Genomic DNA, 16,427 nt, shown 5'->3' on the forward strand with positions numbered 1-16,427 from the left:
TGAGGCAGCCTCTGCAGCGTGATGTTGAGCTCGCTTTATGTCTCTTTTCCTCTCTCTCTCTCTCTCGCTCCCCCAGCGCATGCAGTCTCTCTCTTCCATGCGGGCTCGTTCGCTCCCCGCTGTAGATCTTTCTGTCAATCTCTTCGCTTATCTCCTGCTGGTCTCGCACCCGATCAGCATTGGCTCCTGCGACTCAGTCGAGATTCTTGGTCAGAATGTGAAAGCCCTAGGGTGTGATAATGCTGCAGAAGCCGGCTTTGATTGGAGTCCCCAATCTATATTCCTTGGGGTTTGAAACAGTTTGGCAGCGTCGGGTGGGGGTCAAGGATTTGGACCCTGAACCCTCGCGGCGCGGTCGAGGATCGACGGTCTCTCCGCTCATTTAACGGTGACGGCTCGTTCCAGTCATACAGCTCTGGCCATAAACTGAACTCTTCTAAGGTTTCAAAGGATTATCCACCCCAAAGAGCTCGACGGCATCCCCGGAAGTCCTTTCAAACATTGAATCCTAATCCAGTAGGAGCGCTAGTGTTATAGTAACTTTTACAGATCTCTATACTTGGCCCCTGAAAATATTCCTTTCTTCATCACCCCTTCTTTATACACCCAAACCTCTACACTAAGCCTACTGATAGTGCTATTAAAAGCGGCAAGATCGCCACTAAAGAACAAAAAAAGGGAGAGTATAAACTAAACAGAGCAGAAGCAAAAAACTTACACCAGCAAAGATTTATATATAGTCACCCACTATACTACAAACGCGCTAGTGTGTGAAATCAGGTAGGTACTAGGATGGATTTACTATTTGCTGTGTAACTACTGCATAGACTCTTAGTTCCACTTGGATATAGGATTATGGGCTTACGTTGATCCTCTTCAAACCTTCCTTGGCACCTAGTATGTTACTATCAAATTTCAGCCTAGGATTAGCCAAATCAGCGGCGAGCCTGACTCAGTATTACTACAAAATAGACTTGGAATCCGTCGAAGACTACCATGATTACCGCGGTACAAGGCCGAGCGCAACACTCTTCGCAGTCAAAAATCGAGAAATGGGCGACTCGCCGGATTACTCAGTGAAGGGACTTTGTCCATGATGGAACTATCCGATTTGTGCGATCATTGTAATTCTCACCAGAAGAGAAGTAGATGACCCTCAGAGGATAGGAGAGTTCCTGGCGAACCCCCCAACCTTCCCGTTGCGCCGAGTCCGGATGCAGTCTAGATGTCAAAGGCAAGGAATTTGCATAAGTATGGCAAGATGGTCGAGTGGTAAAGACGTTAGGTTTAGGGTCCACCCTGAAACTCCCGGACATCCAAGTCCGATCCCTAATCTCCTTACGGAGGCGTGGGTTCGAATCCCACTCTTGTCATAATGGAGGTGTTTTTTTGATCTTTCACCAAGTAATCAGAAAGATTATTATTCAATTTACTAAGATATTCTTTCCACCTGCATGTTGGGAAAGACAGACAGGGTTGTAAATGGTGCTCGAGTCACGCCATGCGTTGCTGTTTTTCGGACGGCTACCGCGATACAGCTGGTTTCTTCAACACTCCGCAATGGCAACAGCACTGCATCTTCCACGACGTGTTGAAAGTTATGCGGGACATGGGGGCATAGGTCAAAGATGACATGATATTCTAAGCGTGATGAACCGGCGGCGAAGTTAGTTTTTGAAGTGGGTTCTGGACCTCGACTCTTCTCCTCTCGATCGTCGACCACGCGCCTTGCAGCTTGACAGCGGAATGATCAACTTCATCATATTGAAAGTTGTCAGCCTCCTTACAGCCGTCGCCTTCAAATCGAAGTCCCGTTGGATAGTGCTTGCTCCACCAAATGACGTGCGCTTTGAAATAACTACGCAAGCGAGCCGTTCAGTCTGATCGCAAGCCTTGCAACCGCTCTTGAGACCGGCGTTGGCAAGCAGTAAGCTCGTCGGGCCCAGCTGATAGTATTTCTCGGACCTGTTTCGTTTTGAGTAAGGCCTCCGTTCTCGCGCTCCACGCATTGCATCTTTTGGTACGCCGAGCACCTTTTTTCGAACCTTGCAAAACCTCCCTGGCGGCTTCGGAATTCTTCCAAGCTTCCGAGTCGCGTAATTCCTTGTTGGTGGCCAGTCGCTTCTGGATTGCTTTGGGGTCGAGCAGGTTGATTATTGCGGTATCAAACATCCTCGCTCCTTCGGGGCTTTTTCTCCATGCTTGGGTGTGTTGCTTCTGCCAGGCTTTACTGACGTAGAACCGAATGATCGTTCCCACATAGCTACCGTTAATATCTGGAACCAGTAGGAAGGACGGGTTCTTCAACATCATATGGCGAAAAGCGTACAAGATTGCTTGTTCCGGAAGTGTGCTGCCATTCTGCTTCTCGAGTTTGCGCAGGTTGATGGCTCGACGGACCAAGCAGTGCTTCTTCCATGGGTTTTCAATCTTCCTATACGATCCATGACGGAGAAAATACATTGGTCGTGGAACTTGAATACCGCTAGTCCGCAAGCAGCATTCCACACTAGATCGTGGTAAACACGAACATCCCACGGGTGAGTATCGTAAAGAAAAGTTTGCGTATGATAAGATAAAAAGATGAGCTGGCGAATTGCTTTGGTTTTTCGGTTCCGCACAACCTCAAACCAAGGCTGCATGCCGAACAGCATGGGGCGACCCTTATGAGGACGCAGGGCAACCTTGACAACTTCACTTGAGTCATCAATCTCGATGAGGCTTTCCCTTGGCAATGAGCAGTTTTCCTTGCTGAGGATAATAATGACTTTCGATCGAGTGTTGAGCCATCTACTAAACGCGTGACATTTCTCCTGGATGGCTTTCCAATTCGGGTAATTCTCTTCCCACTTCACCCCAGTGTCATTCCAGGGCTCCCTAATAGGAATCCTGTTCTGCGTTCTGATGTTCGGGTTTGGTCCCAGTTTAGCGTACTGCATTCTAACACAGGGATTAGAGACATCGAGAACCTGTCCCCAGGTACAGCCTTGGCTTGACCAAGATGGGTAGTTCCAGATGATAGCCAGCGGGGCATCCCACGTCCCTGTCGGCTTGGTGAGTGTTGCCGGGACAATGAGCCGGTTTGACAACTGTGTGATATCTTGAACCAAGTTGTTCCATCTCACGTCGATCGTAATATCTTGACTTGGCCAAGTCTGTCTTCGATTTGAAGGCGCCAGAGGCAGCTTATGGACGTCTCGAGAAAAGAGCCGATTACAAATCGAAACACCCCGAGAGAAGCTGTCTATTTGGCGCTTTAGTTCTTCATCCATTTCGTGGAGATGGAGGAAGATGGTCTCCCAGGCTAGGCTTGAGTCATCCACTTGACGGCCAAGGTAGCTCAGCGTCTCGTGCACGTATTGTGTGTGCTGAGAACCGTTGAGCGCGAGTCGGAACGCTGTTTCGAATCCTCCGTTTGAAACATCGTCCTGGACCTCCTCTCCATCGTCAGCGTTTTCATCCGAGGGGCTTTCTTCATCCGTACGCGACAGGCGTTCCTCCAGGTCATCTGCTAGGCTTTCCAATGCGTCAGACACCTCGTCGATGGGATCGCGAATCTCTGTCGCGGTGCCATTCTCCATTTCAATCTTGTCGCGATGATGTAGCGTCCTATAGAATGTCAAGATCGAAAGAAACGGAAAGAACAGATCCAGTCAGGTGTAGACAGATCAGAGCAGAAACGGAGAAGCAGAGCAAACAAAGTTGACCACGATTGTAGACGGCCGAGGGCCAAGATGCTGAATGATCGCAAAAACAGACAGAAGGAGAGAATTTACGCTTGTGCGCGGAGAAGAGAAGGAGGAGGTCGAGGGAACGGAGGGTACGAAGGAGGGAGAGGACGGGAGAAAAAGAGGCTGAGGGACGAAGCTATCTGCACACACAGCGCGCTCGGGGGGGGGGGGGGGGGGCTGCCTAACGTCTCAGGCACCGCCAACAGAGGTGCTTGGGAGGAGAAACAGAGAGGAAACGAGATCTTAGACCAAGCTATCTACACTGCACATCTAAGGCTGTCTGACAACTCAGGTCTGAAATCTACAAGCCACTGGTTGATATTCTCATCTTAACAGCTAAGAGCCAGATTGATAGCGGGCAATTGTAAGTTTTGACTCTGTGAGCAAGGTAATCAAAATTGGAAGCTCCATGGGATTGAGCAAGGGAGGTCTCATCGGCACTAAATATGCAAAAGGCCAATCAGGACTAGGAAAAGAACGGCCATCAACTGATTTGGACCCGTACCTCTCTGGCAGCCCCAAAGAAATCTATGTTTCCTGTAACAAAGTCGGTCTCCTACCCGCCTAACTTGACCCTATCAAAAAATCCTCGACGATTTTTGAACGAGTCGTACGACTAAAGGACTTAGATTAAGACCTAGAGATTTAAGGATTATATGTGGGTGGATAGGACTTGAAACTTCTGAAAATTCAATCCTCGTACGAGCATAGGAAATAATTCTAGTCTACCCCTGACCCACTTTTTTTCTCACATACTTAAGAAACCCTAGAAATGCTAGTCTAGTAGACTTAAATTACCCCCATGGAATGGAGGTTGCTAACAAAAGTTTGCTTTGCATGGGGATCCAGAACACTTGCTTCAGTGAGCCCCTTGCCCTCCCAGTCCCACTCTTCTTTCTTTTTCCCCCCCAAAAGTCGGGGTTTGGCGATGTCTACTGCGTAGTACGTGTTGGATATCTGTGCAACCAAATATCAATATTAAACATGGGTCTATAATTCACACCCTCTCCATCTCGACTCTCTTCAGTCCTTGTTCCACGATTCTGTGTCAAATAGAGCGGGACACATGACAACATGTAAGCAAGGCTATCTAACGCGAGAATCCATCTGGTTCAAATCAAGTACGAGTGAGAGTCTGTCGAAAAGCCCTCGGCGTGATGCTGGCGGCTACTGTGCCGTTGCGCGACTCGAGCTCAAACACGAAGTCGTCTAGAGCGTTATACCCGTAGACTACATTGTCGATCGTCTCCCAGCTATTGCAGGCAAACTGAAGGATGAAGACCTGCTCATCCTCCTGCGGGACGCCAGCCGGTGCCAGGGTGTCGAAGACGGCGCGCCAGGCCGATAAGTTGCTGCTCTGTAGGCCGGCGGGGAAGAGCCGGATCGACAAGTACTGTGACAGCGGCGGGTTAGAGCTGACTGATGCGATGGCCGGGTACGTCTCCTTAATGTCCCGGCCGTTCATGACCCAGCTCTCCACGACGAGTCCGGACTGGTTGTCGATTCCCAGCTTGATGGTACTGTTGGTCTCCTTGTTGGCGTATGTACCGGCGTACGAGACGGTAGCCTCTTCCTTGCCGGCAGTCTCGAAGGCCCGGACAAGCGGCTGCAGGACCTTGGTTGCAAGACCGAACTGGATGCCCACATTGGACTGCGGACCCGCCGAGAGGATCGACACAGTGAGCCCGTAGTCCGGGATTACCATAAAGATGGAGTTGTAGTCAGGTACGCTGCCGATCTTGCTGTAGATGTCGATTATACGGCCATCAGCGGTCAGGTTGTTGGTACGGGCGATCTCCCAGGGAGAGCCGACAGAGATTCCAAGCGAGGACGTGTGCGAGTGAGGCTTGAGCCAGGCTCGGGTCTTGACGTCGTCGATGAGCTTATTGTTCAGGATGCCCTGGCCGAACTTGGCGAGATCATTGGCCGAGGAGTACAGGCCTCCATCGCTGCGACACGTCACTTAGTAAAAACTGGTCGCAGACCACAAAATGGACAAACATCAAGGGGAGCTTACGCCTGCTCGAGGCCAAGGTTGGTTCCCCACCAGTTGGACTCCTTGGAGATGAAACCGAGGCTGTTAGCCGGCGTGGCGACGAATGTACGCGTCATATTCAGGGGCTCAAATATCTGCTTCTGGACGTAATCTCCATAAGACTGGCCAGAGACACGCTCGATGACAAGGCCGAGAATGTCATAAGCAACGTCGCTGTATGCTGGGGTAGTGTAAGGAGCGTAGATTGGCGCGCGGTTGCCCATGTCGTTCCAGAAGTCTGCGCAAAAAAAGTTAGTCATTTGCCTTACTTTACCGGACACTAGACCTACCATCCCAAGTGCATCCCCTCTGGTCAGGGAGGTCACCGCACTGACTGGACTCGTTAGACTTCAATTTGGGCAGACCGTACTGGGTCAGCTGTAACGTAGGATCATTGGCAAGATCGTTACCCACTAATCGTGTTTCCACAGTCAGCATATCTGAAGTTACTTGATCTCACGCTTTCTGAAATTAGTCATTACTCACAGGCATCCGGAACACCAGATAGCTGGCTGGCCATTGAATCGAGAGACACGGCATCCCAGTTGACTGCCGTCACGCGGTTCTGTGGATCTTGGTAGAGCTTCTGTAGCTCGGGGACGTATTTGGTGATAGGATCCGAGAAGCTAATCTTGTCGCCAAGCATAAGAAGGCCCAGGACGGTAATAACCTTGCTGACACTCGCGATGCGGAACACGGCGTTGCCATCGACCTTGTGCACGCCGGACTCATTGAAAAGCTGTGGGGTATATGACAGGCTGCCGAGAACCTCGTCCTCATACGCGGACGCGATGGAAAGCGATAAACCCGTCGCGTTTCCTAGCAGCGCGCCGGCTTCTTTCTGGATTGTCTCAAACTGGGACAAGACCTCCTTCACTGCCGCGGACGAAGAAGGCCTTTTCGGTGGTGGTAGGACTGCACCGAGAGGCGGGCAGTTGGCAAGGGCGGAGTTGCTCGTCACGATGGTATCCGCCAAGGAGGTTCCTGACAGGGCCAAGCCGGTCCAGTATCGAAGCTTCATAGTAGATGAGAAGGAGGGAACAAAAGTAGTCGCGGGGAGGATGGAGATGGAGGCTAAGGAAGGCAGGAGATCTACTAGGACCCGAGATACTGATGCCGGCTTGCGGGTGTAAGTGAGGTGTTCGCCGATGCTTTATATAGACGTTTTATCGCCGTCCGAACGATGTTGCGACCATGGCAGGTCTGCACAGCCTCAGCTAAGAATTCGTCTGAGAATTGGTCATTGAATTGAGGCAGTCATGCTCTACACTGTGTACTATGTATAGGCAGAAATAGGGCTGATGGGACATCCACTGCCGCATCTAGACACCCACTCGTACTATTGTAATTGGCCCTGGCGTATGCTGGCGACCAGATGCCCCCGGTTGAAAAGAGGTTATCGGGCACATAGCCGCCCTAGTGATTGGTCAGTGTGTAAAATTCAACTCCACTGTGATTAAAACCGCTGCCTCGTGATTACGCCATAGTACACTCTCCCCATAGTTAGGTATTGCTAAGAATACTTCGTTGTCGGGCTCGTTTTAGCATAAGGAGACACATCTCATCCAGCGTCCTCGTCGGCGATACAAAAATAAATCAAGGTGAATTTTATCGGTTAGGCTGACACTCCTGGAGATACGGCAATTAAGGGGAAAGACGACTCAATAGTTAGAACAGATATTATAGGCGACCACGAAATCAATACGTGCTCGCTAGTTACTAAACTCCAAACTCTTCCAAATTCTCATCGTGCGGCAGACCGCGCCGGAAGTGGATACCTCAGCCTTGAAAAGGGGGCGCAGACAAGGGGGAAGCCATTCTTCTTCTGTACCTTACCCGTGCTTTAGTTGGGGTTCAACCTTACCCTCGCCAAGTCTTTTAATATTGCCAAGGTTCGAATGGCTGCGATTCGCTGCCGCGTAAGTAATCCCGGACTAGCGCGCCTAAAAGCCGGATAGGGTGTGGGACTTGCTAGTACGTCACCCCCGTCCTCTCCTCTTCCTCTGCCCCTTGCTCATCTGTGCCAATTGTTCCAAGACGGGACGCATCTGCGATGGATACACCGACCCCTTAACTGACGGTCGGGTCGGCGGCCACGCTACGACTGTCTCTCTCCGCTGTCTTGGCCCTCGCATACCCATCGCCAACGAGCAAGAAGCGCAGGGCTTCCAGTTCTACTAAATGCCGCGCTGGAGAACCACGGCTGGTCGCCGCCGCTTCTCCAACTGGCTCACCAGGATCCCACGATCTGCCATGCGGTCATCGCTACCGGCATTATGAGCAAGAGATGCCCGGTCAACGAGCTCTTCACGCCTTGGAACGGACAGGCAAACAGCCTATATCAGTCCGCGCTGGGACAGTACTGCAAAGCAGTCGCCTACTTCCGGTCGCAGCTCGAAGAAAGTTTGCAGAGCGAGCAGGTGTCTCTGGGCAACGTAGCGGCCTGCTGCGTGCTTCTTATGTTCGAGTTTATGCAGGGCAACGCCGACGGCCTCCTTACTCATCTAAGGAGCGCCATCAAGCTTGCGGAGAACGTCAGCGAGAGCCCTCAGACCAAGCCGTTTTCTGATCTGCTGACCCTGCTTGAAATAATTGCGACGACATGGCTCAACCTGGACCGGTCATTTTCCAACCCCTCAATACACTTCTCGGACATTCACCCGAGTCAGATGCCTCTGCCTCTCCATTCGGACCGCAGATCCTGCATCATGACTTCGTTTGCGTGGACATGTCGAGAGGAGTGGTGGCGGCGAGGAATTTTTGACTACCGTGGAACCGCAAAACATCCGGTTCCGACTAGACGTGTGGTGCCAGGCATTTGCCGCAGCCTGCCAGAAGCGCCAGGTTATGCCCGGGTACCATCATTCTCTGCTCCGGGCGAACTATCTCGTGGCCGTGCTCACCGTCGATGCGATTCTTGACGACAAGCAGTTCGCAAAGCCCGGACGAGGAGACCCCGCCGATGTTGTAGGCAAATCGAAATCTAGGGGCTTCTACGAGATTGTCGAAATAACCGAAGCGATCCTCGAAAACGGCCAACCTTTCAGCCGGTACGACGTCGGCGCCCAAGAAGAATTGCTCGAGGCTATTGGGCTACTCCCTCTCTTTTCCTTCCGCCTCAGCTTTATTCAGCCGCTGTTCCACGTCGCGCAAACCTCCCCTGACATACAACTGCACCGAAGAGCCGTATAGCTGAGTTCCGACTAAACGATCTGGGCATCCCTCGTTCATTCCTCGGGATCCAGTTCAACTATCACGTCGATGGGTCCGTGTCCATTCACCAACATCAGTACATCCAGAAGGTGCTCTCCGACTTTGGCATGGAGAATTGTCAGCCGAAGTCTACGCCGATAAATCCCAAGCAAATCCTGAATCATCGTCCAGACGAGGAACATCCGGACGAGGAAGCAAAAGCTCGTTATGCGACCGCCATTGGTTCTTTGATATATCTGATGGTCGGCACGCGGCCGGATATTGCGTTTGCGTTGGGTATGTTGAGTCGCTTCACGGCTTAGCCGTAATCGCACCACTAATGTTACGGAGCAGAGTCAGGTGACTCCAGAATAACATCATTACGTAGCCGTCCTCATATTTTAGTCAATAACACATCTTACATCGTACCAACTGGTAGCATGTCTCCGTTCGCCAGGGTTCTCTGGGTTTAAATTTTTTACGTCCTTGATCCGATTGAACGACTGCGAGTCTTCGAGTCCTTCAATCCTCTGCACGCGCCGTTAACGCGCTCTGCTGGCTTCCAGCAGCCGCACTTAATGTCGATATTTGTAACAGGCCGGATCTATACTCCGAGCCTGATCTATGCACTTTGCTGGTTTTTAGTGTGTGCTTATCTTTGAATCCTCACTGTCGAGTTTCGACAGCTGCGCTTTTTATACCTTTTCTCTCGTCCTGTCTCTTTCTCGTGTCGCGTATGTGTTATATATGTGTATATATAGGGTTTGGTTAAACCTCGATTATATCAGCTTATATATATAGGTGGTATGTCTATATTATATAATTATAATAGAGATATCGCGAATACTGTATATTTAGCTTATTAGCTATATCTTTATTACTCTGATACCTAGAATCCTCCTTAGACTGATATCACTGCTAAGCTCTAAATATATATTAATTATATTATCTCTCACTTTAATATTCCCTGTCTCCTATAAGAATACCTATATCCCTTAGACTAGGCGATTAATCGATTGCAGCTATATTATACTATTCGCGATTTTAACTATATATATATATATATATAATCTGGTAGTAAGCAATGCCTTTTAAAGTAATACCTATAGTAGTCTCTGTTGCTATATTTAACAATCTAAACTTATATAATCTATGCTTTTTTTTAAACCTATATAAATTAGTATAGGGAAACCGCTTATATATATAGTTTATACCTATCTAAGTATTAAAATAAAACTTATTTATTTAGTATTAAGAAACTGTGTTACCCTTAGACTCTTCTAATTTGCTACTACTTATATAGTTAGTAAATTAACTAGTTATATATAATTTATTTAAACCTATTATAGATGTCCTAAACCTATCTAATAGAAATAGTAAGCTAGTGGAGATCTATAATATAATATATATTTTAGTATAGAATATATAGGCGTTATAAATATAGATATAGATCTTAATAATATAATAGCTAGTCTTTAGCCTATTTAGTCCTTTAGGACTATTTAGCCTTACTAGCTCTATAAGAAGTGATAGTAACCCTAGACTAGATATAGGTGGATCTTAATAGAAAACTAAAGAGATTAGTTATTTTATATTAGATCCTAATTTAGATATCTATATTAAGACTGTTAAAGGTATTTTTTATTATCTGAATATTTATACTTTCTTTAGTGTTTTATATACCTAAATCCTACTTAAAACTAAGGATATTGTTCGCGTAAATCTTTTAGGATACTTATATAATAAAGCTTTCTATTGGTGGGTAATAGAACTTTTAGATAAGAAGTAAGTAGATCTAAATATAATATCCTTTAATACTAGATAGTTTATATAACTAAAGAGATATTTTAAGACCTAAGCTGTTACTATATAAGCTAATATAATAAATATTTTTTATAGCTAGTAAGATATTATAGTATACTGTTTAGTTATAGAATAGGTATAGAATATATTCTACAATTTATAGGTAGCTAAGCTAAATAGAGGCTCCTTTATTAGTATTATTGTGTAGTTTAGGGTAGTATAGCTTTATTTTAACCCCTAACTTTAGTATAATATTAGAGAACCTATATCTATAACTACCTTATTTATATTTATTGAAGAGCTGGATAGCTACTATTAGTAGTAAATATTAATATTAGATTTTTAAAGATTATATTAATATTAGTTATCTATATATATATAGTAGTATATAACCCTTATTTAACCCTAATTCTAGTAGAACTATAGATACTAAACTGACTATAACTAGTATAAGCTATAGTAGAACTAGAATAGATATTTTTACTAGTCTAATACTTAGATATTATTTATATAATAGCTATAATTACCTCTACTATAGTTTAGTTATAGCTACTAGCAGTAGCAGTATTAGCTATATACTATATAATAGTAGTATTAGTATTAGTACTAATAATATTAACTTTCTTATATTTAGTAGAATTAGCTATATTAGTAGACTATATTTAATAGCTAAATATAGAATTAGTAGAACTAGAACTGTGCTAATAACTAATATACTAATTAATAGGGTTAACATTTATTTACTGATCACCTATAGATATAGGATATACACTATATATAAGTGGGCAGTTATCAGCCTTGTTTCTATAGATATAAATATTATTAAACTATATATTATTTTGACCCTAAAAAAGATCTATAGGATATCTCTTTTATTAATACCCTACTAATAGTAGATATTAATTACACTAATGATAGTATAATAGGTAATAACGCCTTTTATATAGACCTTATTAGCCTTAATAGCTTTAATAAACTAAATACTATATATATTAAAGCCCTAAAAAAAGATATAGATACCCTATTATATAATTAAATAGAGGTCTTTAACAGTATCATTTATATATAATATAGTAAGTCCTTTATATTGAATAATAAGCTACACTAGCATCTAAAGGATTATAAGTATTTAGTAGCTATAGTAAATAATAAGGTATTAGTGTACTTTAGCTCTCTAGATAATATAGATATAACTTTAAAGGACTTACCTATTATTAAGTCTAACTAGAAGACATTAGTGCGCTTAAATAAGGTATATAAAATATAGAGATATATATCCACTATTGTTAGTTTATAGTTATAATCTAAGATTATAGTTATCTATCTAGACTTTAGTTATTCAATAATGCTAATTAATGCAAAATTTGTGGATTTACTATATATAGAATAGTATAAACTTAATCAACTTATCCTAGTAAAAAGAATCAGTTTATATTATATATCTTTAAAGTATATTATTATTGATCTATACTTCTAAGGTTAAGATAATACCACAAAGATCCCTATTAAAGTATATATTATAGATAATTTAAAGGTTAGCCTCTTACTTAGTATAGATATTATAGTTTATAAAGGTTTCTACCTTAATTTTAAGCTATATACCACTTAAATTGCGTTATATATAGGTCTTAAATTCCCTATTATAATATATATAAAACCTTATTATTTATAATCTCGCTCTATCTATATAGATATTTATATTATTATACCTTTATAATTATATATCTAAGTACTAATTCGCATTAATACTATACTCTTTATAGATTAGGATTTTATCTTTAAAGAGCAGTATCCTATAGTATTAATATATTTATATCTTATTAACACTAATTTTACCTAGGTCTAGCTAAATCTAATCCTAAATCAGAGATATAAAGGCTAGAGCTATTACACTATATATAGATAAAGACAGTCCTACTAAATAAGATCACTATCTATAGCACCCCTAATATCATTATAAAGTTTATAGATATTATCAACATCTATAATATATAGGGCACCCTTAGAACTATAAATATCCTACTAGATCAATAGATAATTATTTTAATAATTAATAAATAGGAATTAAAACAGTAAAAAGCAAAAATATACCCACTTAGCCTATATAATCACACTATTATTAATAAAATATTCAATAGCCTATATAAATAAAAAAAGATATTATTTATAAAGAACTTCTACCTATTAGTATACCCAATTTTTATAGTATAATATATAGTAAATAGCACTAAAAAAAGCTATATTATTATAGATATTTATAGACTTAATAAGTTTATAGTCTATAACTTTTACTTAATCCTAACCCTTAATAATATCTTTAATATAGTATAAAAGAAAGATTGTATTATAATTATAGATACAGTAAAGTTTTTCTATTAGTAGTATTTATACTTTAATCACTATTAATAAATAGCAGTTATAATATACTAAAGGCAGGAAATCTTCTATATTACTATTATAGGCTTTTATAATAGTATTATTTATATATAATATTAAATAGACCTAATCCTAAAGGACTTTATTAAATAGTGCTATATATATCTAGATAATATCCTTATAGCAGATAATACTTTTAATAAGTATATTTATTACCTATATTAGCTCTTTATATATCTATAGGAGTATAATATTATCTTTAAACTAACTAAGGTATATATTAGCTTCTCCTATATTAGTTTACTTAGTTAATATATTAACGCCCTTAGAATATATATCCTAGAAGAAAAGCTTAAAACAATTATAGATCTATAGTTCCCTTATACCTTATATTATCTTAAAATATACCTTAGTATAATAGATATACTATACTAATATATCCTATACTATATAGCTAAGGCTAAACCACTATACCTATATAAAGTTAAGCTCCTAAAAGATAGCCCTCTCTTAGGACACCTCTACCTATAATAGTCCCTAAAGATATATCTATATATATTAACTATATAAAAACTTATAGTATTTAATAAGATCTAGAAGGCTTTCTATAAGCCCCAATAGCTTACTTACTAAAACTATAACTATTATCTCTATATAGATATCAACACCTTAAAAGAGGGTGATTATAGTATTATAGTCTTTTATATAAAGAAGAACTATAAATATAATATTCTATTATATCCCTCTATATTTATAGCAGTCTAACTAATTATATTCCTAAGTTAGTTACTTATACTTATAAAGAAGAAGTATTAGGCTATAGAGCTAGAATTTTCCTATATTATATAGGCTATATAAAAGCTATATTATATAATTAAAACTACTTCTAAGGGAATCACACTTATTATCTATATAGATTATATATCTATAATCGCCCTCTCTATATCCTTTGCTTCAATATCCCTTAAAAGGATAGACTTATATCTTATATATAACACTTAATATATCTAGCAGTTTTATATAAAGGTCTTTTACCACTTAGGTATCTCTAATTATATCATAGATACTCTCTCTAGACTGCCCTTAACTAACCCTATTACGCCCTAGTATAATAATAACCTAGATACACTATATATTAATATATAGGCGCAGTTTATAGACCTAGATAGATTTACTACCTTTATAGATACTAATAAAACCTATATATTCCTTACTTTAATAGTGTAGATAAGCAATAAGTTCTATACCTATCTTATAAATAGATATATAGAAGACCTATATTAGCAGATAATCCTTATAGAATTGTAATATATATATATAGATATAGACCTAGTTCTGCTAGAATACCCCTATATCCTTGACAAAGATCTCTTATACTTTAAATATATTAATAGAGATTAATAGCTATATATCCTTTTAGATATAGCTAATGATATCTTTTAGATAGTATATAATAACTAAAGATATTAAGGATTTAAATATTTATAGTAAAAACTTATAGGTTTTATAGTATATAGAGGTTAGTAACGCCTAAAGGATTATATTATAAACTGCTTAGAATATCTATATAACTCTATATATAGATACTAACTATATAGATTACTTAAACCTATATTATCTCCTATAATTCCTTTCTATACTATTACTATTAACTTTGTCACTAGCCTCTCTCCTAGTAACTATAATATAGTAGCCTTTTTTATATATAAATTTATAAAGAGAATTAGCTATATCCTAAGTAAATCTGACTAAATAGGTAAATAGTAGATAATTGCTATCTCTGCAGTCCTATAAATAGGTAATTAAGGTATCCCTATAGTATAGATATTAGATTGTGATCTAAAATTTATATATAGCCTATAGACTAATATCTTTATAGTGCTATATATCACTCTTTTTTACACTATAGTATATTATATATAAGCTAATAGTTAATCTAAATATATAAATCAGATAGTAGAAATTTAGTTATATCACTAGGTAACCATATACCTATTATAGAAATAGTATTAGGGTCTCCCTATATTATAGGTATCACTTAATAGCTCTATTAGCATAGCTATAAGATATTTACTATATTAATTTATATTTAGTATTAACCTATATATACTATAGATATTGTTTAAGAATATATTTATCTATAAACCTAACTTTAATATATAGTAGGACGTTATAGAGTGCCTAAACTATACTATAGCCTAAATAAAAAGACTATATAACTAGTAACACTGCCCTATATATTTTACTGTAAATAACTATATCTACCTATATCTATAAAAAGGCTATAATATCCCTATAAATATAATACTGTTAAGAAAGCTAAGTTAACAGTATACTAGCTATTTTAAAATCCTAGAATATATCAGCCACCTTATATATAGACTTAATCTGTTATTATTATAGAATATATATCTAGTTATCTCTATAAAGTATCTAAAGCTAGCCCTAGATAATATATATATCTAAGACCTAGATATAGCTAGTCCTAACACTATTCTAATATTTAATAAATATTTCTTTAAAGATATAGATAGGTTTAATATAGAGGTTATCCTTAATAAATATATATATTAATATAGACTAGTATATATACTAGTTATCTAATATCTTATCTACTAAGTGTGTCTAGGCCTAGAATATAATAAATAGGTATATAAGAGGAATATAATTAGTGTAAAGGAGAAGATAGTGGAATTTAAAGCTGCTTAGTAGTAGTAGTATATATATCTATTTATCTATATCCTTATATATTTATATATCTCTCACTTTATATCTTTTCCACTTTTACCTCCCCCTTTTAACTCATACCCTTATCTTTCTATCTATATTATCTTTATCTTTCTATCTATATCACCCCTCTAGTATTATCCCTCTATTATTTATATCACTTTTTCTATTATACCTAACTCTAATATCTCTAAGATCACCCTTATAAAGCTTAACCTACTTATTATAGTGTAGAAGCACTAATATAAAACCTATATAATATACCCTACCCTACTAAATATTAATATATAAGTAGTAACTAATAATAACAGCAGTATACTAGATAAAGTAAAGCTAGGTTACCTAAATACTAAAAAATATATTAACTAAAAGGTCCTTAATATTAATCTTAAAAAGAATACCTTCTAGAATTTAAAGACAATAATAGACTACCAACTAATACAATATATTAGACTTATAAACTATATTATCTTCTAAGTCTTAATATATCTATCTATATATAACTAAGCACAGAAGTTCTTAGTAAACTTCACTATATATAGTAATATCTATATCTCTTATTA

General features: G+C 39.8%; 3 protein-coding genes across 3 annotated transcripts; 1 reads left to right on the forward strand and 2 right to left on the reverse strand.

The window, feature by feature from the left end:
• Positions 1-1,875: 1,875 nt before the first annotated feature.
• Positions 1,876-3,581, reverse strand: N7459_001962 (uncharacterized protein; the record flags this gene model as incomplete). Its single annotated transcript, XM_056941147.1, has 3 exons — positions 1,876-2,409; positions 2,484-2,793; positions 2,935-3,581. The coding sequence occupies 3 exons, from the start codon at positions 3,579-3,581 to the stop codon at positions 1,876-1,878; spliced, it is 1,491 nt and encodes a 496-aa protein (XP_056803002.1).
• Positions 3,582-4,848: 1,267 nt separating this feature from the next.
• On the reverse strand, positions 4,849-6,787 carry N7459_001963 (serine hydrolase domain-containing protein; the record flags this gene model as incomplete). The annotated part of the gene is made up of 4 exons (XM_056941148.1): positions 4,849-5,680; positions 5,749-6,004; positions 6,102-6,179; positions 6,253-6,787. The coding sequence occupies 4 exons, from the start codon at positions 6,785-6,787 to the stop codon at positions 4,849-4,851; spliced, it is 1,701 nt and encodes a 566-aa protein (XP_056803003.1).
• Positions 6,788-7,664: 877 nt separating this feature from the next.
• On the forward strand, positions 7,665-9,431 carry N7459_001964 (uncharacterized protein; the record flags this gene model as incomplete). The annotated part of the gene is made up of 4 exons (XM_056941149.1): positions 7,665-7,685; positions 7,962-8,386; positions 8,505-8,816; positions 9,398-9,431. 4 exons carry the CDS (start codon positions 7,665-7,667, stop codon positions 9,429-9,431), a joined length of 792 nt encoding a protein of 263 aa, XP_056803004.1.
• Positions 9,432-16,427: the final 6,996 nt, after the last annotated feature.

Source organism: Penicillium hispanicum (genome assembly GCF_028827665.1).
Source record: "Penicillium hispanicum strain IBT 35686 chromosome Unknown utg000002l_segment0_segment0, whole genome shotgun sequence".
NCBI classification, from domain to species: Eukaryota; Fungi; Ascomycota; class Eurotiomycetes; order Eurotiales; family Aspergillaceae; genus Penicillium; species Penicillium hispanicum.